At 41.8% G+C, this 27,258-nt stretch overlaps 2 protein-coding genes across 2 annotated transcripts in view; both read right to left on the reverse strand.

Moving 5' to 3' along the window:
- Nucleotides 1-27,258, reverse strand: part of LOC311323906 (uncharacterized protein) — a 571,429-nt gene that overhangs the window by 162,760 nt on the left and 381,411 nt on the right. The gene's annotated exons all lie outside the window — the stretch shown is intronic.
- On the reverse strand, nt 8,605-15,868 carry LOC311323926 (corticotropin-releasing factor receptor 1; the record flags this gene model as incomplete). Its single annotated transcript, XM_084456259.1, has 9 exons — nt 8,605-8,745; nt 9,006-9,047; nt 9,390-9,525; nt 9,906-9,991; nt 10,286-10,358; nt 11,518-11,578; nt 12,081-12,234; nt 12,429-12,549; nt 15,774-15,868. 9 exons carry the CDS (start codon nt 15,866-15,868, stop codon nt 8,605-8,607), a joined length of 909 nt encoding a protein of 302 aa, XP_084312385.1.

Consider the following 27,258-nt stretch of genomic DNA (forward strand, 5'->3'; position numbering starts at 1 on the left):
TGTAAACAGGCTGGTGCTGATACACATGTAAACAGGCTGGTGCTAGTAGCTGATACACATGTAAACAGGCTGGGGCTAGTAGCTGATACACATGTAAACAGGCTGGGGCTAGTAGCTGATACACATGTAAACAGGCTGGTGCTTAGCTAGCTGATACACATGTAAACAGGCTGGTGTTAATACACATGTAAACAGGCTGGTGCTGATACACATGTAAACAGGCTGGTGCTGATACACATGTAAACAGGCTGGTGCTGATACACATTTAACAGGCTGGTGTTAATACACATGTAAACAGGCTGGTGCTGATACACATGTAAACAGGCTGGTGCTAGTAGCTGATACACATGTAAACAGGCTGGTGCTAGTAGCTGATACACATGTAAACAGGCTGGTACTAGTAGCTGATACACATGTAAACAGGCTGGTGCTAGTAGCTGATACACATGTAAACAGGCTGGTGCTAGTAGCTGATACACATGTAAACAGGCTGGTGCTAGTAGCTGATACACATGTAAACAGGCTGGTGCTAGTAGCTGATACACATGTAAACAGGCTGGTGCTAGTAGCTGATACACATGTAAACAGGCTGGGGCTAGTAGCTGATACACATGTAAACAGGCTGGTGCTGGTGCTGATACACATGTAAACAGGCTGGTGCTGATACACATGTAAACAGGCTGGTGTTAATACACATGTAAACAGGCTGGTGCTGATACACATGTAAACAGGCTGGTGCTGATAAACATGTAAACAGGCTGGTGCTAGTAGCTGATACACATGTAAACAGGCTGGTGTTAATACACATGTAAACAGGCTGGTGCTGATACACATGTAAACAGGCTGGTGTTAATACACATGTAAACAGGCTGGTGCTGATACACATGTAAACAGGCTGGTGCTAGTAGCTCTACCGGCTCAATGGGGGGGGGTGGGTTTATTGACATTTCATTTGATTAATACCTCCATGTACTTTATATAATTCTATTCTTGTCGTGATAGACATTTAGTGGTACTTTCATTCACCGCTCAGTCTACACACTAGCATGCTACACACTAGCATGCTACACGCTAGCATGCTACACACTAGCATGCTACACACTAGCATGCTACACACTAGCATGCTACACGCTAGCATGCTACACACTAGCATGCTACACACTAGCATGCTACACACTAGCATGCTCTGGTTCACTGTGAAGGCTGGCCAGCGTTAGCTTAGCTAGCACTAGGGCTAACCGAGCTAGCTAGTCCGTCGGATAATGTTTATGGTATGTTCAACAGAAAACAACACTTTAAAAACAATTATAATGAAAAAAAACAATTACACGTGTCAATAAAAGCTTTGCGTTTTTATGTAAACTGTCACGTTAAATAATGTGGAATGAATAATAATAGAAGATCTCTCTTACCTGCCGCTGCAGTTACAACCCGCCCCTGACTTGACAACAACCCGCCTCTAGCGTTGTGATTGGCCAGTGTTTTGAGCCAATGAAGTCTATTGGTTCTGTAAGCTGTCCATCATGGCAGAATACCCGTACAGCGGAAACTGCAAAAGAAAGTCCCACAACAAGAAACTTTTATTCATCCTAAATGTCTCCAAATTAAACAAATACTATAGTAGAATATTCAACATTAGGTTGCTTATAAGTCCAATTCATTATGATCTGAAAGCGCCGCGTTAGGCAATCTGGTATGTTCAAATCAACTAAGCCACCTATCTAGGCTAACAATAGCCTATTACAATTTTTGCTCATTGGTTTTAACATTTTACACCGTTCTGTTTTTTTTTTAGTTGACTAGTGCAAAGTGCCCGTTGAAAATGCACAATTACCTATCTATCTATCTATCTATCTGTCTGTCTGTCTGTCTGTCTGTCTGTCTGTCTGTCTGTCTGTCTGTCTGTCTGTCTGTCTGTCTGTCTGTCTATCTATCTATCTATCTATCTATCTATCTATCTATCTATCTATCTATCTATCTATCTATCTATCTATCTATCTATCTATCTATTCTGTGACCTACAGCCAACTCTGTGGGGCATCCAAAACTGTCTTCACTTCAGTGATTAACACTCCTCACAAGCCCTGTCTGTTTCTAGAGTCACAATCAGAGTGAAACTGTGGGCAAGTTATCTTTTCTCTGTCTTGGAAGAGTTTGTCTGACATTTTTCTTTTGAGTTGTCAGACGTGTTCTTTCATTTTGAGCAGAATCCCTCTAATGGGCCGGCCCAATGGAAGACCTGCAGGCAGGACATTTCATCTCAAAGATAGATTATTAAAGGCTTGATATGTGCAGTATTATTCCCCACCATTACTGCTTCCACTGCACGCACCTTTGAAGACCATGCTAAAACAGCCCCCCCCCCCCTCCACACACACACACACACACACACACACACACACACAACAAATCCCAATGTAACCCCTGCAGGGTTTGTTGACTTCTTCAGGGAATTGAACACCATACAGCCACATGTAATTGGTCAGAATACATAAACTCCTAAACCTGTTGGGAGCCCTAATCACATTTTGTGGGTCTATCATTTTTAGTAAATTGACATATTGTGATTCAACAGGTTTACTACAAGGCTCAGTTATCTCACCTCCTGTTCAACATCTACACAGACTGTAGGATCACATGCCCAGAGATGATCAAATACTTTAATTACCCTGGACATCCCCACCTCTAACAAGCTAATCTGGTGTAAGGAGAATTCCCATTAAAACCTATAAAACATGTAACCAGCTGGAGATCTATCGCTTTAACTTAGAGTCACTAGAAACAACCCCATCGGAGAAAATACACACAATTGAAACTGGGCAAAATGCCAACACACAGCATTATAACGCACATTGGTTCAACATTTCTTGACTGTTGAGAGCCTCATTATGGAGTCACCCCTCCAGTTTTCCAGGAAGTAAGTCCTTGCCACTGTTTTCTCTTTGGGCGTTTAGGTTTGAGTCCCATTATTAAGAGTCATATTATTAAATCTGATTGATTAATGAGTTGACACATCCACCCAGCCCCATATGTTTTCATTAGCATGTGTTTCTATATGAGCATTACAACCTGTTCAAATGATCAGGATTGTTCAAATGCATTTCACAAAGGCTCTGTATTGTGCAAACATAACACTAGATGGGGCTGTGACTTTACGAAGGAGCTATGACATTAATATATCCAAAACTGCACAATTTCTATTAGCTCAATGGCCTCATGTGTCAGTCGTGAGCAGAAATTTTCAGGGCAAGTATCAGCAGGTGGTATGACAGATTCTGTGAACCTGATTCAACATGCCATGCATGTGAGAAGAGGCATGGAGTTTGTTTTGTGACCTGTTTAGTGCCATTGTTAACAGGCAAACCCCTGTCAGGAAAATAATAATAAAAAAAATCGACTCAGCCATGACTGTGGGTCATGCTTGGAGTTCTCCTTCGACCAAAAATAAGTAAGGCCATGCAAGCTGTTCGAAAGGCCAAAGTTGCCTATTACAAAGAACGTCTCTCCCTCTGTGGCACTGACCCAAAAAGATTCTGGAAAACGGTGAGAGATCTTGAAAATAAACCTTGTATTCAGCTGCCCTTGACACTTAACTTGGATTACATTATAGTCTCTGATGGTGAGTATGGGCAACATTTTTAATCATTTCAAAAAGTTTTATTTTTAAACGAGCAGCCAGTAGTTGTCCCTTAAGCCCCCAACTCACCTGTAGCCTCTCACCCTATCTCTCCCCAGGCCCTTACACAGACCCTACAGGCTGGCTCAACTCACCTGTACCCTCTCACCCCATCTCTCCCCAGGCCCTTAGCCTCTCACCCCATCTCTCCCCAGGCCCTTACACTGACCCTACAGGCTGTCTCAACTCACCTGTACCCTCTCACCCCATCTCTCCCCAGGCCCTTACACTGACCCTACAGGCTGGCTCAACTCACCTGTACCCTCTCACCTGTACCCTCTCACCCTATCTCTCCCCAGGCCCTTACACTGACCCTACAGGCTGTCTCAGAGGGTTACGTCTTGGAAGTGCTGCTTAGGTGGGACCCCTAAACCCCAGCTGGGTCTGATAAACTGGACCCTTTCTTTTTTAAGATTGTGGCCCTCATCATGGCAGCTCCCATTGCAGATCTTTTTAACCATCTCTATACTGCCTTGTTTATCAAAAGTGTTAGCGAAACTTCCATTGACAAAATCCTTTGACGCGACCATTGTAGATGTGTAGATCAATCCGCAGAGGGGATTCAGGAAGCGGAACTACTTACGGTAGCTATTGTTATTGTTTATGTTGCTAGGCTACCTAGTTTGAAGTTCACACACGTATGTGCTGCGACTAAATAGCTCTATGCTAAATATTAAAAAAAAAAGCCTTTCCAGATGAACTAGAATCTTACTTTATGGTGAATTATATGTCAGAATGCCAACTAACACCTCGGTGAGTGTCTTGTCTTTGAAATTGAGAGTTTAACATGTTTTTTGAATGATTTTCTCGGTGCCCACCAACATCCATTGTATGACCAAAACGGGGGTAGAGCAATTATCCGACTTTCTCAAAAGTGCTAGTTTTGTCAACGTTTTGATCTGAACCATTGTATGTGATCATAAGTAACCTTAAAACAGGGCTAAACATGATTTCCCCCTTTACTACTCCTTTAATAATTAGCTGGATATTTATAATATTCTGTTTGGTGTTCAACCTGGTTTCTGATCTGGTAATGACTGTGTCACTGCAACTCTAACAAGTGCCTCAGTATTAACACTATTACTGCCAAGTAAGATAAAGTATGGACCAGATGATCAGAAGATGACCGTTTTGAATATAGAGAGATTGTATTGTATCTACAACAAGGGTGACATCACACTGAAACAGGATAAAAATTTTAAAGGTAAGATAAAAAAATAAAAAAAAAATCTTTTTAACATACAGTATATACATATATTTACAATGATTCAACAAAAAAAAATATTTCCCCAAATGATAGCCGACTTAATCAATCAGGGCAAATCAGTTCAGTCCATGTAGTCGTTGAACCACTTGCTGCTTGTTTTCCAGTTTGTAGAATGTAAATGTCAAACGCTCTTGTCTTATCACTACTGTATAAAAACACAATACACTAGTTGCCTGACGCAAAATATATTACATTAAAATGTTCAAATCAATATGTGAATGTATTCAATTAAAATTTATTAAATTATTCTTTATCTCTCTCTCTCTCTCTCTCTCTCTCTCTCTCTCTCACGTTGTAGGTCAATCACATGGTGGCTCGCAGTCTGCACACCACTACAACACTCCAGGGAGGGCAAGCAGGGTGCAGACGAATCCAGGATCCAACACAGCAATGCAAATCCAATAAAAAAACAGTGCAGCAATCTTTATTGATTTAGCTAAGGCCTTTGACACTATCAATCACTCTATCCTTGCTGGAAGGCTAGGAAGCATTCGGGTCTCCCGTCACTCAACCCTATTCTCATCGTTTTTACAAAAGCCTCCGGATCTGCCTATTACTCTAGAACGCAGCTCCGGATTTCGACCTCCAAAACGTAGCTCTGGCCGTATCGATCCGCCTCCAGGTTCGAGCTTCGTTGTGGCCATTGTAGTGTAGGTGCAAACGTATAGGTCTTTTTCAGGAAAAACGCTGAAAAACAGTAGTGTAATCGGGGTCTAAGGGTGTACCGCAGGGCTCGATCCTCAGCCCCACACTTTTTGCTATATATGATATTGCTTGCATTGTTGTAGACTCATCTATTCACCTTTATGCTGATGACAGTCCTTTGTCCTGTTGGTCCCTCCCCAGATGCAATACTTCAGGATAGCTTCCTTCATGTCCAACAGGTCTACTCCACCCTAAACCAAACACCACCAAGACCAAGGTCATTTGGTTCGGTACAAAGAGTTTCAAGTCCCTTCCAGCCTGAGACACAGTATCACTACCCTCAAAAGGACTATCCAAGACCAGGTCACTGAATACAAATACTTGTGAATCTGGCTAGAATCTGAATCAATACTTGTGAATCTGGCCATATCAGCAGCAGATTACAGTCTAGGGTCAAATCCAAAATAGGGAAATAACGGTTACATTTTGACTTGAAGCCTATTGCTTAAAATGACCAATACTAATGTGTACAAGTGAACACACAACAAAACCAAACTTTGACAAGCAATACAGGTTCACATGGTGGACAATGTAATAAGAACAAACTCATTTATTTTCATTTATTTAAAATAAAATGTACATACAATATCCTTGGACGATGCACACGGCAAAGGATCACAGTCACGGTTTGATGAAGTTTATAGTTTATAATTCGGTATGTGTATTTGTACAGCATACGTCACATTAAGTATTTCATACAGCATTTCATGCATGTTTTATAAGTAGACATTTTACATACATAGTCAACAACTCGTCCCCATAAATGATTGTAGGTTGTGACTATAAAAAAGTATAAAAGAAAGACGAGTGCCCTCATAAAAGAAATTGAGTATTTTGAAAAAAGTCACGAAGAAGACACGGGTAAAACACAGGCTGTATTATAAAGCGTTACCCTGAAATCTATTTTACATCAAAATGCACTTCCCTCTCTTGCCTTGGACGTACTCATTTAAGTTTAAGTTTATTTCTTTACGTTTAGGTTTATCATTTGCTGTATTTACTGCACAATACAGTTTTCATGAATCCTTAGTGCAGGGGTTTACAGTACTGTAATCTAACAGTATGAGGTTTACAGTACCAAAGCTAGGCTATATTAACCCAGATCCAAAACACCACATTCCATTAAAATTCTGAGATTTCAGCTAAAATCAAATCAAATTACTTATAAAAATATTATACCTTAAGTGCAAATTGTTGTTATACAAAGTGCTTTGACAGGGAAATAAATAAAGGCATTAAAGGAGTAATAAAGGGAAAAATCATGTTTAGCCCTGTTTTAAGGTTAATTATGATCATATACAATGGTTCAGATCAAAAAGATGACAAAACTAGCACTTTTGAGAAAGTCTGATAATTGCTCTACCACTGTTTTGGTCATACAATGGATGTGGGTGGGCACCGTGAAAAATCATTCAAAAACATGTTAAACTCTCAATTTCAAAGATAAGAAACTCACCGAGGTGTTAGTTGGCGTTCTGACATATAATTTGCCATCAAGTAAGATTCAAGTTCATCTGGAAATGCTTTTTTAAATATTTAGCATAGAACTATTTAGTCGCAGCACATATGTGTGTAAACCTCCGCAAACTAGGTAGCCTAGCAACATAAACAATAACAATAGCTACCGTAAGTAGTTCTGCTTCCTGAATCCCCTCTGAGGATTGATCTACACATCTACAACGGTCGCTTCAATACAAGTCAATGGATTTCATAAAATGATCAATAAAACCCTACAGGATTCATACTTTGCGGCGAATTTGATGTCAGTACACCAACGGACACCAATTACCCCCTCGGTGAGCTTCTTGTCTTTGAAATTGAGAGTTTAACATGTTTTTTTTTATGACATTTCAAGGTGCCCATCTACATCCATTGTATGACCAACACGGTGGTAGAGCAATTATCAGACTTTCTCAAAAATGCTAGTTTTGTCAACTTTTTGATCTGAACCATATGATCATACCTTAAAACAGGGCTAAACATGATTTTTCCCTTTACTACTCCTTTAATATAACAGACAACACGATGATATAGCAGTTAAAGTATTAACGCATATATAATTGAACTTTTTTTAGGGGAGTATTTGCAGTATACTGTATGTGTGTGTGCATGGCATGTGTGCGTGTGTGTAACTAATTAAATGGAAAATAAGCTCAGATGAAATTGAAATGAAATTAAAGTATGATAAAAGCACCCATGAATAAAAGCCAGGCTAAATAGGTGGTTTCAGATTGCATTAAAAAGCGATCCCTCAGCTTCCCTGGCAGACTGCTCCAAAGGCGAGGACTGTGATGATGATTGGTTGAAAAGGTCTCTCATAGCCTTGTTATGGTCAGGACAGCCATTGCAAATCTATTTATTCAATTAGACGGTGTGGAATGTCTTTGACCTTTTTCTTAGCTTAATGAAATTTGAATCGTTGTGGAGGAAATAATCGACCCCCAAATCCATATAGCTACTGTAGGCGCTGTTAAAGTCCAACACTAAACTCAAAAAGTCCATAGTTGTCCAATGGCAAGACACACACAAAAAAACATAGTGATTAAATTGCAGTCAACCTCTCTTACCATAAGGCATTGTGAATGGGGATAATTTTGACTTAAAATCTTGCCCTTCCTCCATGATCTGAAATCCAATTGGTCGGATCTTAAAATCCAGAAACATCCACCATCTAAATCCAGCGATGGTCCATTATGTCCTTCTCAGCCAGAGCATGTTGTCTTCAACTCTTTGTATGTCCATGTTGTTCCTAGGTTTGTGACAGTGCAGTAGTCTCTACCTGGAGGAGTTCCTTAGTTTGTGACACAGTGCAGTAATCTCTCTACCTAGCCTGTTCCCGCGTCTCAATGTGCTCAAGCCACCTACAGTATCATGTCATTGTAGAGCATGACAGTGGTTGTCATACAGTAGGTGTGGGGCTGAGGATGCAGGTCTGGGACCAGGCTGGCGTCTCCCTTCATAGGGAGGTGGACTGCTTGATACTGTGGAAGCTGACCCGAGAGGGGGAGGTGGGGATGGACATGGCCTGGGTCATCCTGGCACGGATAGAATGCTGCTCCTGCCAACGGTGCCAACGCTTCCTGACCGCAGAGCGCACCTAAGTGGAGCAATGTGGAAGATGTACAGTATGTCATTTACCAATCATCCAACTGATCGATCAGTTATTAACCAATCATGAAATAATATATTACAATTCCAATTCACTGAATTCCAAAATCAAATTTCTCAGTATGTAAACAATACACACACAATAGCAGCTACCTACAGTATGTGCAGAACGTGTGGAAAAATATAATATGTCCCTCTTTGCTGAGGGACATAAAATGGAGGTTCAATAGAGGATGTGGATCTGCTTACCTCACAGTTCAAGAAGCAGTAGAACACGGACACAAAGAAGCCCTGCGAGGGAGGCAGATGGAGACGGGAACAAAACATCATAAAATGGAAGAAACTCAACATCCTTTTGTCTCTTTCTCAGATTAAATTGCTTCATTTACCCACATACAGCCAGACAATGTGCACTTTACAATTTCCTGAGGGGAGAAATGCTTTTTCTGTAGTTCAATCATTGTCACAACTGTACCTTTTCATTTGTACCAACCGAAAACAGAAACTGCACTCAAACAAGCCCAACGTTTGGCCTATGTTTAGTTGAAAACATCACAGCTAGTTTACCTGTTGGACTACTTTATGCTACCCACAGAGGTTTAGTGGGACCATAGCTTTGAGCAAGGGACCTACCTGAAAGGATTCTAAAAATGAGTTGAAATATATGAACACAATCTGAGAGGTTTCATCTTCGCCTGGGTTGACAAAGAACAGCATGTATGTGATCCCCAGTAGAGGTAGCAGCACCAAAGTGGCCTTTACAGCTTTTCTGCAGAGAGGAGAATATTACCAATATATAGAAATGAAAGATATGCGCTGAATGTGATCATTGCATTGTAGATATTTTGGCTCATCATGAATGTACAGAAATTGTACTGCATCACACCTTAAATAGCCGCCGTTTCATTTAGCACGGTGTTACCCCGAGACAAAGAGTCTGAAATTGTGTACGCTGCAGTGTATTTTGTTTGTTTGCAGGACAGTCCTCATGGGAAACACTTCCATACAAAATATTAAAGACAAACAACAATCAAGGCAAAACACACAATTCCCAGCCACTTCAAATTGACTAAAGATGTAACACTTTGTTAAAATGAATGTGAATCTGAACACAGATTCGGTTTAGGGGTTGCTAAACTCTTCTTCTACCTGTATTGGATGGTATCGGATGTGGTGGATGCTCGTAGCTTGGTCATGAGGATCCTCACGATGTTGAAGAGAAAAACAAAGTTGATCTGCGGGAGAATCAGACATAGTACTATGACGTTCAAGTAACATTATACATCGAAAGATTATATTAGTGAGGGAGAGAAGCAGGGTATTTTTCCTGATTACATGACTTGGAAAACACTGGATTTGTTCTATGTGGAGACAATATGCTACAATTTGATAGATGGTAGTCTACAACTTCCCATCAAATCATATATTATCTATGGTATTCATACAAATCTGACTACGAAGATTAGAGACGTTATCTATACATGGTGCAACAGCAAGATATTTTAGTGTCACAACTGAGGAATACTTACCACTAATACAAGGATCATTGGGCCTTGGTAAATGTAGTCTGTGTATACCCCAGCTCGCTTCCCAAACCAGCACCTGAGATTTCATACAAGCAAAGTCACTCAACAGATTGTAATGTTTTCACAAACATGTCCTTCACTGTCTTTGCTAATTACTTGTATTTCACTTTGTCCCCCGTGTATTTCTTCAATGTGGTTTAGGGGTCCATTCCTTTTTAACTTGAGTTAACTGAGCATAATTCGCTACCATGTAGAGATTGGATTTGGACATTGATGATGTATTTCCTCAATGTTACATGTGAACCTTAAATGTACAAATAAACTCCCTTCACATTATATTGTTTTAATGTTGAGTTATAATAATAATATAATGACAGGACCCGAGGGGGAGGATCTTTATTAGGTCACACAGTGACACATTGCACACACAGTGAGAGGGCGACATGGCACACACACACACACACACACACAATTCTCGGGTGTTGCCGGTGAATATTGTCCAGTGCATTTATCCCATCCCAGCTGTCCTTCCTCCAGGGGCAGCCAGGATCAGTGGGCAGCCATCGTTCATGTCACCCGGGGAACAAGTCCGAGAACATGCAAACTCCTCACAGAGAGAACATGCAAACTCCTCACAGAGAGAACATGCAAACTCCTCACAGAGAGAACATGCAAACTCCTCACAGAGAGAACATGCAAACTCCTCACAGACAGAACATGCAAACTCCTCACAGAGAGAACATGCAAACTCCTCACAGACAGAACATGCAAACTCCTCACAGACAGAACATGCAAACTCCTCACAGACAGAACATGCAAACTCCTCACAGACAGGCCTAGACACGTTCTTGCTGTGACCTTCTTGTTGTGAGATGACAGTACTACATACTGAGCCACCGTGCAGCACGTGAGCGATTTTAGGGTTCAGTGTCTTGCTCAAGGACACTTCGGCACACTCCGGAAGCTGGGTTGTGACCATGGTCGCTACCCCGCTGTCATTTTATGTCACAGGAGGCCACTAATTATCAATTAAACTGTGGAATGCTGGAGGGGAGGTGTAATTAATGACATGGTTTAATGTACCTGTGATTACAGTAGTCTATTAATGGACATTCATCTCTTTAATGTAATGTAGGATGACTTTGTCCTTCAATACTAGCAGTGTGCAGAAAATAGAGGGAGAATATATCTTCACTTGTTTGAGATATTCACTGGAGCTACGTCAAAGAGCTTACTTCTCGTTGTCATAATACAGCTTCCCGATGGCCCATGCTACGATGATCGGGAAAGGGATACCTGCAAGGTTAAAGGCGTTGTAAGGTCATTTCTTCTCTTAAAGCAACTGAAACAACAGTGTGGTAAGTACACATATAAGGCTGAACACCGGTTGATGATAATAAACGGTGACATTCTGTTTTCCTAGGCTGTATGGGTAAAACAGGGAAGACAAACTGCCATTTCGAGATGCCAAAGGATAGCGATGGGGATCAGGAAGTCCTTGGCATCTTGTTCGTCCTTAATGTTTTCAGGACGTTTCAGCACAGCGGAAACCGTGCTCAGTTCACCACTGATATGTACAGTACAACACTGTATGTCATAACTTGGGACTTATCTGAATGTGTCCTGACAAACAATGCATGATGCAGTTATGGGAGGGAATATTCAAATGTCTGTGAAGTGCCTAAGAAAACGTGCAAAGTTTTATTGTTTTTGCGACCTTCACACCGGAAGTAAAGTGTGCATTAGACATCGTAGTTCTAAGGCGTATGTGCAGAGTATGGCAGGATACTATGCTTACACCAGCCAATGCAGATGAACATCCACTTGCGCAGCTTGTCTGTGGAGTACGTGAGCACAATAGCCGTGTGGAGGTAGCAGCCCTCGCCAAACATCCAGAAGAAGTTGGTGGAGTGGAAATAATTGAAAGAGGCAGTGACCAGGCGACACCAAATCTAGAAAACAATGACATTGATTGATCAGTCAATAGATCGGTAATCGATTCATCTGAGAGGAGAGCAAGTCACCGTTGTGTTAGTAGAGTGTTGTTGTAGCGGTAGTGTGTCTAGTTTAAGGGTGTTTTGTTTTGCGTAGTCTTTTTTGTGTAGCTTTTTTTTTCTGGGTTAAAGCTTCAATTGTAAATATTCACCACATTGCTCTGGTGGACCTCTGGGCTCATCGTCATCTGGACGACAAACCAGGTTGCGTTCCTTAGAATGAAGGCGGATATGAGGTTCCAGTGGATGATGTTCCTCAGGCAGCGGATGCTCCTGCAGGACAGACAGAGACATAGAACCCTTTGTTCTCCAGCGAACTCTTAACCTTTCCCAAATGAATGAAAAGAAGTCCACCATATGGTGCACAGTAGTGACCAAGGGATATTGTGTTAACTGTCTTTCAACACCTTGGAATGCATAAATATTAGATTAGATTAGAAAGCTTTATTTTCATTTTAAAGGATAGAATGAGATTTGGAGTAGCACAACATGGGGGGGGGATGCAACCTTTTTCCTCCATTATTAAAACCTACTCTGCAGCTGCACCGCTGCACTGCATCCCCAGAACGAATGGAACTCAAAGGGGTAGTGTGCCATTTTGGAAATTTAACCCTATTTGGGGTCTGTCTATCATGAACCTAAAACATAGAGCCAATAATTTGGACTGACCGTTCCAGTATTGAGCTAGCTGCAGTTTTTATTCAGGCTGAGTTACTGAGTTACAATGGGAGTCAATGGGGCACCCGTGAATATGTTGGAAAACTCAATAAATGTACTTTTCCAAGAAGGGAAGCACAGGATGTAATCTTACCAGTCTCAGTATGCTGTCCTGTGAAATGTATCGCACTCCGAATATTTTTACATGTTTGGCATGACTTGCACATAGTCCTCCGTGGGAGCAGTGAAAACAAGCGCCAGGTGAATGTTTATGTCTAAGCCATGCCAAACTTATAAAAACATTAGGATCGTGATAGATTTCACAGGAGAGCATACTGAGACTGGTAAGATTACATCCTGTGTTTCAAGTCTCAGAAAAGCACATTTATCAGAGTTTTTCCAATGCATTTATAGCTGCCCCATTGACTTCCATTGTAGCCCTGCATAAAAACTGCAGCTAGCTCAATACTGGAATGATCAGTGACATTATGGTCTCTATGCTTCAAGGTCATGGTAGATAGACCCTAAATATGGCTAAATGTCCAAAATGGCACACTACACTACTACAGCCATTCTGTCTGGTGTAGGAGGTCCGGTCACAGGCATGAGGGAGTCAGGTAGCTGGCTCTCTCTTCCGGATCACCGACCGCAACGGACTCTCCACAGCAGCGTCAGGGGACAATTGGACAGTGGGTCGGGTGTGATTGGCTACGATATTGGGTGAATAATGGGATATAATCAGAAATAAATTAGAAAAAAAAGTTCCATTCGTTTCATTTGTCACTTCTTTACATTTTACACTTTAAATTACAGAATCACCAGTCGACTGCTTTACCAACGATGTGACTGCCTGCAGTGAGCAACATCCACCTCACACCGAGGTTATTATAGTCAACGAAAACTAACTAAAAAACGAAAACTAGGTGTTAAAAAACATTTTAGTTAACTGAAAGAAGAAAAAAAAGAGGCTTTACAAAAAACCTGATAACTAACTAAAACTGTATTGTGTGTTTACAAAACTAACTAAAATAAACTAAAATTATAGAGAAAATGTCCTTAGTTTGAGTATTTGCCTTTTGCCTATTTTAGGTGGATATAAAATCTATCCTCCATTTTCTTAGCTGTGCCCATGAGCAGAAGTAACCTGAAGTGCCAGATGGTCTGTTTCACACGAAGTGAAACAACGTGAGCTCGCGAGATCAGAATAGTCTCACGAGGCTATTGCAGAAGAAAAAAAACTTATACCGAAACTAATGAAAACTAAAAGTGAAAAGCATTTTCAAAAAAATAAAAAATAAACTAGCAAACCTGCTTTAAAAGTGAATTAGAACTAAACTGAAATTAAAAACAAAAAGTTAAAACGATAGAAAAATAAAAACAAATGAAAAAAGCAAAACTATTATAACCTTGCCTCACATCCAAACATCTTTACTGTTAACTAGCCCCCTCACACGCAAACATCTCAATGAAAGCTAGCAGACGCCATGTCTATACTTGTAAGTAACTATAATGTAATTGAGGGTACATAAAACAGGGAAGCCTTTTCAGCGTGCAGCTAGAGGAAGCAGAAGGACCGTGAAAACCAATAGTACCCGATAGAAACCTAGAGCCAGTCCACCTCCCCTGCTGTGGAGGACTATGGAGGGCTCAACTGAACTGGCAACCCTGCGCCTGCGTGGAGTCACGACGCCCAGATGACCGGCGGGTAGCTTTTAAAACATGCATATCCATTAAGCTGCCATGTGTGACCTCACCTCCTCTGGGAGGGGGCCAGGAGGCTCATTTCAGGCAGTGGTGTTGATTAAGGGGAAAGCTGAATGCATCCAGAGACGAGCCTTTGTGAGGATGAGCCCCCCCCCCGATGAGCCCCCCCTCCCCGAAAATACAAAGCTGAGAATCTTCCACCTTCTGTGATCATTCAATAATCCATCCACCCATCCCTCCACTTCTCTACATCCAAAGCCACTGAGGCCCACAAATACAAATATTGCAATAAACACTCTTTTTAAAGGCCTCTGTTCTTCTACAGCTGTCCAGGGGCTCAAGATTCCTTTATTGTTACATCCCACTATACAGGTATAATAGAATACAATTCTTAGGTTTTGGGGCTCCTTGACATTGCAGCAATAATAAAACAACTATAAAAACACAATTATTAAAATAGAAATTATTATAATTAATAAAAATAATAAAATAATATGATTAAAATTGAAATTATTATAATTAATAAGAATAACATATTTTATATTTTAACTAGCCCTAATCCTAAACAATATAAAGTGTGTGTACAGCGCAAATGTGCATTGTTTGCATGTTTGTGTGTGTTTGTGTATCCACAGCTACAACTATATGTATCTGTGTGACAGGCAGACAGGCAACAGGCCATTCGTGTCCATTGTTCTTGAGCCTGGTGGCCTGGTGGTGGCATGGTGGTGGCCTGGTGGTGACCTCTGTGCTGTCAAAGGTGTTAAAATGTCTATTTTGGTTTGTTTAAAAAAAAAAAATGGCCCCCTGTTGTCCAGCCACAAGGCCTGCTGGTTTCTGGAGCTGTACAAGGCTATTATTGAAGTGGCTCCATTTGTGGGAAAAATGTGCCCCAGTTTATGGGCTGCTAAACCTCAACATATGTTCTGTTAGAACACAGAACTCTCCGAGCTCATATAGACTCTGAGATAAAGAGGGGGGGGTTGTGTTCCATGTCAGAACAGTTTGGAATGATGAAGAAAGGCAATTTGAAGAACGAGACGATTCGACTATACTGAGAATCTTTATCCCATTGAGGGTGAATTTCGCATCAGCAACATATAGGCATACGGTACAAGTAACAGACACACTCTCACCTCAGACGCAGGAAGAGAAAGAAGGCCACGAGAAGAGCCACCAGCGAGATGCAGTGGCCCAGGAAGTTGATGACCACGGCTATTCGGTAGTGCATCTTGCCTTTTTTCTAGAGGAAACCAAAGAGATTAGAAGAATGAAAAATGAGATTCAGATGATATTTCTGTTTGCATTGATATGTAACATGCCTCCAGTTGCACACAGTACTTTTGATGTAACAAAAGAGTCTAAATCCTATTCACTCTATATTGGATCTGACCTTATTTATAGTCTATAGCCTATTTTCACCGTTTCACAGAAGTCTTGACGCAAGGAACACACCAACACACACAGGCGCACACAATGCAGTTTGTTCTGGCTGCATTAGCTGTTTGACTAAAAGCAGCAGAGTGACTAAGATCTTTGCCTTTGACTCAGTCATGAATTGTGATTGGATTTCCCCTCAAGGTTTCCGACAGTAATCTGTCACAGAAGGAGATTTATGTGACCCGGTCGCTATGCTCAGATTAAACGTGGGCACCGTTAATTCAACCGCTTCCAGGAACCTATCCATCATGGTGTACTGCCACTCCAGCTCTCCAATTTAGTTTATGTGTGTAAAAGCTGGAGTCACATGTCTTGTCATTGGCTCATACACACATGTGCAAGTGTCTTAATGTGGAGTTGTGTATCATACTGAATATCTAACGCTTAAGATATAAATCCAATCAGATACTGTATTGAATATCTGTATCTTTTGAGTGTGGAACATTACACGTTGGTAAAATGGCATTCGACAGTTAGCACGGTAAATTGAGGCAAGCGGTCCATAATTTATGAAGACAAATGGCTCTCAATTGTCTATTCAAGGACATATTGCAATTTGATAGTTGTTGAGCTTTTAAGTCAGGCATGATATTACTCTGGAGACTTAGAGATGAAATGGAATCACATGTGAAGCTCGCCTGCCTCAGCCCAAAGCCACACCCAGTATGTGGGCATTGCAGGATGATTCATGAATCTAATTTGGGATCTAACCTCATTCCAGCCAACTTGGATCTGTTTTATAATCCATACTGTCATGTTGACTTGAACAGAGAATGTTATACTGGAAAAAAAGTAGCAAAATGCAACAAATGTTGACAGCTACAATTCAATCATTGAAGTATGTTGATTTAAAAGCCCTGTGTTGTTAAATAGCTGTTTCATTTCCCAGATGGAAGAAATTGAGGCTTGGTTTACAGAGCGAATATCATGTCAGGAGAGAGGGCAGTCCAGCTTCCTGACACCTTTTTTTGATAATGTGATTTTATGATTCTTTCAGCACTTTGAAATGGTCTCACAATAAAATGAATTATTATTTTAATTTGAAAGATTAATTTGACATTTAGCAGAGGCAGTATTTGACTTGTTATCTAATTCTCTAGCTTGATGCACCTCAGGTGGACAGTTCTGTGTCAGACTCTGTGGCAAATCTGTCTGAAAGTTCATATTCAAATCAAGCGTCCAACTTTTCACAAGATACTGTACATCTATTGCCTAATCCTGTACCTAGGCAAAATAAAAATATATTTTCAAACCAGGTTAATCAAACAATAAAAGCATGTTCCACTCATTGATATGTAATCCTGTGTTGTCCAGAGATGACTTCAAAAACCTAATTCATTGTGAAAAGGGAGTTCTATGTTCCCTGCTGAGTCCCATTCCATTCAGACATGCAGCATGAGTTTAATGCGTGATAGACATCTGTGACTCCGGTTTCATTTGTACCTGCATGTCTCCTGGTCTACTGGTTGTACCTGCATGTCTCCTGGTCTACTGGTTGGACCTGCATGTCTCCTGGTCTACTGGTTGTACCTGCATGTCTCCTGGTCTACTAGTTGTACCTGCATGTCTCCTGATCTACTGGTTGTACCTGCATGTCTCCTGGTCTACTGGTTGTACCTGCATGTCTCCTGGTCTACTAGTTGTACCTGCATGTCTCCTGGTCTACTGGTTGTACCTGCATGTCTCCTGGTCTACTGGTTGTACCTGCATGTCTCCTGGTCTACTGGTTGTACCTGCATGTCTCCTGGTCTACTAGTTGTACCTGCATGTCTCCTGATCTACTGGTTGTACCTGCATGTCTCCTGGTCTACTGGTTGTACCTGCATGTCTCCTGGTCTACTGGTTGTACCTGCATGTCTCCTGGTCTACTGGTTGGACCTGCATGTCTCCTGGTCTACTGGTTGTACCTGCATGTGTTCTGGTCTACTGGTTGTACCTGCATGTGTTCTGGTCTACTGGTTGGACCTGCATGTCTCCTGGTCTACTGGTTGGACCTGCATGTCTCCTGGTCTACTGGTTGGACCTGCATGTCTCCTGGTCTACTGGTTGTGAAAGTGGCCATTGATGGAACACACTCTTACCTCTTCGTCTAGTATGGGCTTGCACATGGAATAGTTTCCTTTCAAAGCCCATGTTCCATTGGCCAGGCATTTCCTGTACGCATTGTCTGCAGAAAGAGAGAGAGAGAGAGAGAGAGAGAGAGGGAGAGTGAAAGAGAGAGAGAGAGGGAGAGAGGGAGAGTGAAAGAGAGAGACAGAGAAAGAAAGAGTAGAAGAGAGTTGACATCCATAGAGGTTCAACATTATTCTCATTGACTTGTATTAAAAAGTGTCAGTCCTGATAATCGATTGCTAATAAAAGTAAAGTACAATAGTGTATATTAGAAAAATAGAACCTATCAGAAACCATCTCTGAATTATTACTAGCCATTATTTGATTAGACCGATTAGAGGCAGGAGCCCGGGTAATTAAAAGCAGAAATTAGTTGGGCATGACTTCCAACTGTTGTGTTTTTACTGTATTTTAGCACCACAATGAAATATGTGAAATCAATTATGTCCTTTTTACTATCTGTTTCGCAGGTAACATTTTGTACAGGGGGAGCAAGACTAAAGCAATCAATCTCTGACGTATAGATAAAGCCAGTAGATGATGTAATCGACACGCAGAGCCAAAAACATTAAACAACCTTGGGAGTGCTGGAGTACGTTCTCTCTGACGTTAACCAGAAACAAAGTGGTTAGCGTGGTGAATGGACATTGTCACAAACAGTTCCACGTTGCACTTAGCCGGACAATAAGAACAGTGTTTTCCTGGTCAGGTAATTGCTATGAGTCATTTCTGAAGAGTGGCCCAGCTTTTTTCTCTGGCTAGGTCACAGTGTGGAAGCTCTGCTTTCTCTCAGGCCTGTTTTGTCCCGGAGCTGATGCTAGCGTGCTTGTTTACCAGGCACTATGCAGGTGACACTCGGATTTGTCTGCCGGGTATCTTTGTTGGCAGATATTAGGCTTCATTGTTTGAGGAGAGGGAGTGAAGCGTACAAAATGCCTTTAATCTTTGCTTTGTAGCGACACATGTTACTCCTGAATGGGTGTTAAAAACGGCAACAGCCGCGTGCCAGGTGTTTAATCTTCCCAGGAGAAACACAGGCTCTGGGCAAAGCCGTTCCTGCCAGGTCCAAGTGAAAGCTCCCAGGGAAGGGATGCTGGCACACCTCCAGGGATTAAACGATGCTCCCGCCCCCCCCTCTTTCCATCCCAGTTCCCCACATCAATGCGCTGTGGATGAGGCGAGCACAGTTCCTATACAGTATGGAGCAGTGAAACAGAATCCTGGAGGTTTCACTATGGTTCAGAAGACTAATTACTTGTTCTGAGCGATGTCCGACAAGTATTGATGTTAAGAGTTGATGTTAATATGCTTCTGCCACCCTGATGCTGTGGCAGGGTTAAGTGACATTTCAGATGACTATTATACACTTGGCTTATCGTGGGCGTTATGACTGTTTGGTATTATGACTGTTTGGTGTTGTGACGGCCGGTCTTGTGCTGGTGAGTGACAACTATTTTAACGGCCACTCGCCGTTCTGAATGTCTGCTAGTCTAGGATGAACTAGGTGGGTGTGACCCCTGCTATGTCCATTTGTTCCCTGGTTTACTGAACTCTTGTTGTGACAATATCTCTTCAAACAGACGTGTGTGCAATGACTTACATGTCTGTTATCACTGCAAAGACGTGCAAGGTATGTATAGCAGGTTTGACACTTTCTGGATTGTTGTGACTGTGTTTACGTGGTTGTGACTGCCGGGCCTATACTGGTTTCTCGTAGCCATTGAGGCGCGCTGGTGGTGGTGGGACTTACAGGTGGTGTTGTAGCGCACGCCGTAGAGCTCGTCCGGACAGGGTCGCGACACCATCTGCTCCGCACCACTCCTGGGCCAGCAGGTGCCGATGCCGTCGATGTAGGAGTCACAGTACAGGCCGGCGCCTGGGGGAGGACGGGACACCGCTGTCAGTCAGGGGCGTTCGCGTGGGTGATATACCACTCTACTTAAAAACTACTTATTGACTGACTGACTGACTGACTGACTGACTGACTGACTGACTGACTGACTGACTGACATACATACATACATACATACATACATACATACATACATACATACATACATACATACATACATACATACATACATACATACATACATACATACATACATACATACATACATACATACATACATACATAGATAGATAGATAGATAGATAGATATAGACCCTGTTCTGCCTTCCCTCTCCCTAGTGCCTCTCTCTCTCCCTCCTATCTTCTAACCAGGTCCAGTGGATGCCCCACTGTCACCAGCAGACCTCCCGGAGTCCGATAGTCACCCCCGTGTCTGCTGTGGATGTGGTAGCATGTCCGTAGGATGTCCTCTCTCCTATGATGCTTTTAGCCTCTCTTACTCTGAAATGTAATTAATGTAATGTATTGCTTTATAAATGTTCTTAGCCGGTAGACAAACATACTCCAGGAGCTTGCTCGATCGCCTTGTTGAGAGGGGTCAGGGAAGAATTTTTACAGCTCACTTATCTGGCCCCCGGGTGATTACTTTTTTCGTTTTTTTTGCTTCCCTCTGGAATATGTAGAGAGTGGGTCGTATGCCCACCTCCCTTGTTCTCTGTAAAGCGCATTGTGTTGCCTCTGGGTATGAAATGCGCTATACAAATAAAGCTTTGATAGATAGATAGATAGATAGATAGATAGATAGATAGATAGATAGATAGATAGATAGATAGATAGATAGATAGATAGATAGATAGATAGATAGATAGATAGATAGATAGATAGATAGATAGATAGATAGATAGATAGATAGATAGACAGACTCCAGGGCCGTTTTTTTCGTCCAAGCACGTCCCTGTATACCTAGATAGATACTAATGTCCCTGTATACCTAGATAGATACTAATGTCCCTGTATACCTAGATAGATACTAATGTCCCTGTATACCTAGATAGATACTAATGTCCCTGTATACCTAGATAGATACTAATGTCCCTGTATACCTAGATAGATACTAATGTACCTGTATACCTAGATAGATACTAATGTCCCTGTATACCTAGATAGATACTAATGTCCCTGTATACCTAGATAGATACTAATGTCCCTGTATACCTAGATAGATACTAATGTCCCTGTATACCTAGATAGATACCTTAATGACCCCCCTAGGGAGGAGTTTGATGCACCAGATCCAGAGAAGTAAGCATAACGAAGAGGAAGAGCCATATATACAGTCATATACGGCCTAGCTGACGTTCTGTTCCTCCATCCATATACGGCCTAGCTGACGTTCTGTTCCTCCTTCACAAGCCTTGTAATGTTGGCTGAACCGCCACATGCCTAAACGGCCAGGAACTTTGTTGAAATAGTGAAAATAGCCAGGAGCTATATGTACGAAGCTCTGTAAGATGTTTTTTTTTTTTTTTTAATACAGGGCGGACCTATTTATTTTTCAGTTTCATAGCATCTTTGATATTGTAACATTTTTATCTGAAAAAGATTTTACCTGAAAAAGTGAATCTATTCTGCTCCACTGACCTGTGAAATTGTTGGAGATCTGACTCTGATTCCAAAAGGCCCGTGAATGTACTGCAACCAAGAGAGAGAGAGAAAGAGAAAGAGAGAGAGAGATGGGGAGAGAAAGATGGAGAGAGATGGGGAGAGAGAGAAAGAAAGAGATAGAGAGAGAAAGAGAGATGGAGAAAGAGATAGAGAGAGATAGAGAGAAAGAGAGAAAGAGAGATGGAGAAAGAGATAGAGAGATAGAGAGAAAGAGAGATGGAGAAAGAGATGGAGAGAGATAGAGAGAAAGAGAGATGGAGAAAGAGATAGAGAGATAGAGAGAAAGAGAGATGGAGAAAGAGATAGAGAGAGATAGAGAGAAAGAGAGATGGAGAAAGAGATAGAGAGAGATAGAGAGAAAGAGAGATGGAGAAAGAGATAGAGGGGGAGTGAGATTGAGAGATGATAAAATATCTTCAATAGTTGTTAGAAATGTAACAATAAGCGGCCATGAATCTCATTTAATCCGTAAAGGGGAAACAGGGAAGTGTGAATGCTAAACATTGGTGACCTCCCCTAAAGCAATAAGAGGACAATGAAAGAGAATATGAATCAAGACAAGCCTGTGGGCCCTGTTATTATTGCTATAATGACTCAAGAAGACCCAGATAACAGAGTCTGGGAGGTAGGAGTTAAATTAGCTGCCCAGAAAACTCACTTGCTGCTCTTGCGTCCAAATATGATTAGGTAGCAGCGTTGTTTCATCGTGTTGTTATTTAAACGCATCCTCAGTGAACTGAGTGTGGAGTTTTAGTTGTATTACTTACATGTAAAGTTCCTGGAGAGCATGAGCAGAAGGTCGCATGTGGGGTCCGCTGAAGCCCAGGACATGAGGACGCTGATGAGGACAGCCAGCTGAGGACAGACAGTCACTGAGTACAGGTTTCAGCCTTCGCAAAGCTCAACACACGACAGTGTAATGTTGATGAAACGTTGAGTGACATTTCTAGAAATAGAGACATTGTTTAGAAACACCTTGGAGGTTAGAAAATTAAAATGTTTTTGTCCGGTTGTATTTTGACCAATACAAAAAGGACATTTTAATAGCTTATTTTGTACACCTTGACGTCATACCACACTGCAACCATTTTGGGGTCTGGATAGCAGGTAATCCTGTCCTGTCCTCTCAGTTGGTCAGAATGGTGTATTATGCAAAGCAGTGCCACTTTTATAAAGTTTCATTTTCCTCTGGCATTTCTACAGTATGATCAATTGAAATAATTTCACAAAACCCTTAACTGACATGTAATTACTGTTATGAATCCAGTAATCACCAACTTGTAATGATCAGTTTATGAGTAATTACCGTTTTGCCCAGTAAATATGTTAATTTCCAGCCCAAAAGTAGAGTATTCTAATTACTGTAGGCCTACAATTAGGCTACTCAGATGGTCACGTTGCTTAGAGATTTAACGTAAAGTCTTTCTCGGGTATCAAGGTAGTATAGGGTAGCCCCACTTCCTCCCATACTGTATTATTACCGACAAGCCACCGGCCATGTAAATGGATAGGCCAAACAAGCCTGTAATTCACTTAATGTGATTATTGATTTCAGTTTGATGAGATTAGTTGGAGCTCCTCCTGGCTTGGACAGGAATGCGGTGTGGGTGGTTCCTATGGGGACATATGGTGTCCTGATCAAAACAATGGGGCATGCTGTGAATAGAAAGCATGACAGTTAGAAATAGCCTAGGCTAATAGGTCTGCTATTCTTAGCACTGCAGCTTCCCCACACTGAGAGGGTGATGTTAAAAAACAAGAGGTCTACAATATTAAAAAAGCACGTGATATCTTCTTCACATCTTTGTCATTTTACAATCCTAAACTAGTTATTGAATGCAAATGAAAAAATATATCAAGCATTAAATTCGTGTCTCCCTCTTGTCAAGCCTAGTCGTTATCTCCGTTCAGTCACAGGATGAAATTACAGTTTCAACTATAGCCTGGCCTACACACATACATAAACGGGTTAATGGGAATGAAGGTGTAGCCTACTCGAGACGACCTCACCATTTGTTATTGCCAAACTCTCCCGCAATTTAAAAGTATTGATGTGAATTATCCGTAGAAAATATCCTAAATGTCTGAATGAGCAAAAAGCTGAACTCACCTGCAGGAGAATGAGGCAGATGCGATGCATTTCTCCAGACCAGCTACTCTCTATCCTCTTGACGAATGAATTTGAATGAACAGAAATTGCATTTGTGACCAAAATGTGACCTGTATCATTTTGCAATAGACACAAATCGATATCTCGCAATCAACGTCGCAGCGTCCATTGGGAACATTATTCAAGTTGTGAATGTTAGGGTCGCGGGAAACCTCTCAGAAAAGCGTTGATCAAGCAGCCCGGTGTAGAAACATCTCACTCTTATGTGCATATTTGTGCATATTTTTATGCGGTAAATTATCCCAAAAATAATACCACAAGCACTACCACAAAGAACAACAAATGATGAAGAAAAATTACTCAGCAATAAATGTTTTTAAAGTTTTTTTCTCATGGGATGCAATGTCCTTTCCATTCGTCTCGGTTGCTCGTGAATAGGCGGCTCAAATGAAAGCAGCCAGTTTACAGGATTAGGGAGATGGGAGATGTGCGTCATTTGCATCCGGAAGGACACCCCTCAATCCCTCAATACTGAACTATTTCCAGCTATTTGCTTTAATTGCACTGATCCGTTTGAATTAAACCTGGTGTTTCTGCGGCTGCGCAGCACTCCGCACAGCCGCCAAGATTCCAAGCGCTGCTATACGAGGTCCAGCATGGTCGCGCGACCGAAGCAAGTGCGCCCCCTAGGGGTGGCCGGGGGCCCCTTTACTGGACGGGGTGGCCGGGGGCCCCTTTACTGCCCCCCCTCAACTGAGGAGCCCCAGTCACTGTAATCGTTGCTAAGTGATGTGCCATCCAGGGCCACCTGGAGATTTTCACTGGCTCCTCCACTCATTTTCTGCAGGCGCCACTGGACCGAAGAGGAATAAAGAAATTAGCTGCCTCTAATTATGTAGGATTTCCCATTGATGGAATTAAAGTTTGAAGGACGTCCCAATCCTATAGAATTGTCGTAGTTCAGATGAACATATCTTTATTAAGTGTCCAAGTGCGCACTGTCATGCATATGTGCTCTAAATGTTTACCTAGTTACAGTCCAAAACAAAAATGCGAATTAAATTGTCATTATCAAGCCCATTCATGGTTTGATAGGCCACACTCTGTCATACACAAATGAAGTTGGATTGCATGTTGGATTCAGAGGAAATATGGTCATTAAAGGAGCTCTGGTTTCTTTCTGATTGGAAGACAAATTAGAAGAAAAAAAAGTGCATTCTAGGGCTATGCTATGCCTCAGATTGACAGGCTATGGTTTGTTTAAGGCTACAGCCTTAGGCTACCCCGAAATGCTTTACAGCGTTAAATGTATGACATGCCCAACACATGGCATGCTAAAGAGGTCTCAGAACCATGGACCTGCCTGGGGCCGTCGTTCAAAAGAGTCCCTCTTGATGCCCGAGGTGTCAGGAGACACCTAAACACGTAGGAAACTGGGTCCAAAGTGGTTGAGGTCTTATTGTAGCCCATTGCCCCCCTTGGGTACTGGCTACAGCGGAGCGCGACAGCACACTGACTAAACCACCCACATCACACATAACTTTAGCACACTATAATGATTAACTATTGGGCACTTTATATGAAAAGCTCTTTATGGATGATGATAACAATAACAATAACAATAACAATAACAATAACAATAACAATAACAACAACAATAATAATAATAATAATAATAATAATAATGCATACCGCCAAGTGTGTTTAGTTGTCAGCCCCTGTGGGTCTTTATCCGTGTTGAAATGCTGATGACTCTGGGATCTACTGTGATGTGCAGTTTTATTAGACATTTTCTGATGAGACATACAGGTCTTGAACCTGCTGAGAGAGTTGTGTAGTAGCCTATCTCTTTTTAGCATCTCTGAGTGTGCTTAGTGATAACCGTGTGACTCACTGGCTCACACATAACACATCTGGCACAGTCCAAGAATACTGAACACCAGGGAAAAGGGTCAATCTCCCCATAAACCAAGATTAACGGACTGATATGTCTGGGGGATGAAACAAAATCGTGAGTCAAAGAACAAGACTGAATTCTGATTGTGGAAAGCTAGCTAGGGATCGTTTACTAATAGACTGATGCGCTGATGCTGTCTAGCTGCCCTGTTCTTTCATTCTACTTCCTGTCCAAAAAAGTGGTTTGATGACTGAATAACTCCACTAGTTTTAAGGCGTGTGTTGTAATCAGGATATCTCTATCATGTACTGTATCTGTAAAATCTTCACATATATGGAATATATAAGCTTAATGATATGCTCGTAAGAGTTAGGGAAACCATATAGGTGTGGCAAACTTCAATATGCATCCTTATAGACAGTATGCATGTGTGTGTGTGTGTGTGTGTGTGTGTGTGTGTGTGTGTGTGTGTGTGTGTGTGTGTGTGTGTGTGTGTGTGTGTGTGTTATGCCGGTACTGTATGTATCTCTAACCGTTGAACAGTGTAGCCTAGTTTACTGGTAAATTGATTGAGTGTGTGTGTGTGTGTGTGTGTGTGTGTGTGTGTGTGTGAACTCTGAACTCTGAACACTCTGAACACAATATTATGGTAACAAGCTCACTGCAGAGTCAGACAAGGTGGCTCTCGTTCTCTATCCAGCTTTGAGGACGAGTTACTAGCGCCCCCTTGTGGATGAATCTCGTTAATAGATAGATACTTAAATAATAACACTGAACTAATGGTTTTCTCACCAGTCATCCCACAGTTGGAGGCGACCTTGCCTCTTCTAGTCTGCTCTTTCTTTCTATTGACTATCAAATATTCATATTAAAATATGAAACTAGCACTGGTCACTTTTAAGCATGAGGCTGAAGACGGTGCCAGAGCAGTGGTAGACCTGCTGTATTGTTCCGGTGTACAAAAAAGCACATCCCAGCATCCTCAATGACTACAGGCCAGTGGCACTGACGTCACGTCATGAAGGTGTTCCAGAGACTGGTTCTGCAGCGCCTGGGGCCCCTGGTGAGTGACCTCCTGGACCCCCTGCAGTACCAGGCCCAAATCAGCGTGGACGACGCCATCATCTACCTGCTCCACAGAGATGATCACACCTACAGGCGCCAGGAGGTTCAGTGAGAGTCATGTTCTTTGACTTTTCCAGGGCATTTAACACCGTCCTTCCCCTCTGGCTCTCAGAAAAGCTCCCAGCCATGCAGGTAGACCATGACATAGTCCAAATGCCAGTTTGAAATCACACATACAGACGCAGTTATTTGAAATCACACATACAGACGCAGTTATTTGAAATCACACATACAGACGTTGATTATTCTTTTGATCGAGCCACGTGTATGGCCTGATGACTGGAGTTATTGTTCATCAGTACAGATCATTGCCAAGGTGTTATCCACTGTAATCTATAGACTACCACAGACTACCACTAGAGGGGGGTATTGGGCAACATAGCCTCCGTTCCGCCTCGGATTGTAAAAACAAGGGGAAGC

Source organism: Borostomias antarcticus (assembly GCF_949987555.1).
Source record: "Borostomias antarcticus genome assembly, chromosome: 22".
NCBI lineage: Eukaryota > Metazoa > Chordata > Actinopteri > Stomiiformes > Stomiidae > Borostomias > Borostomias antarcticus.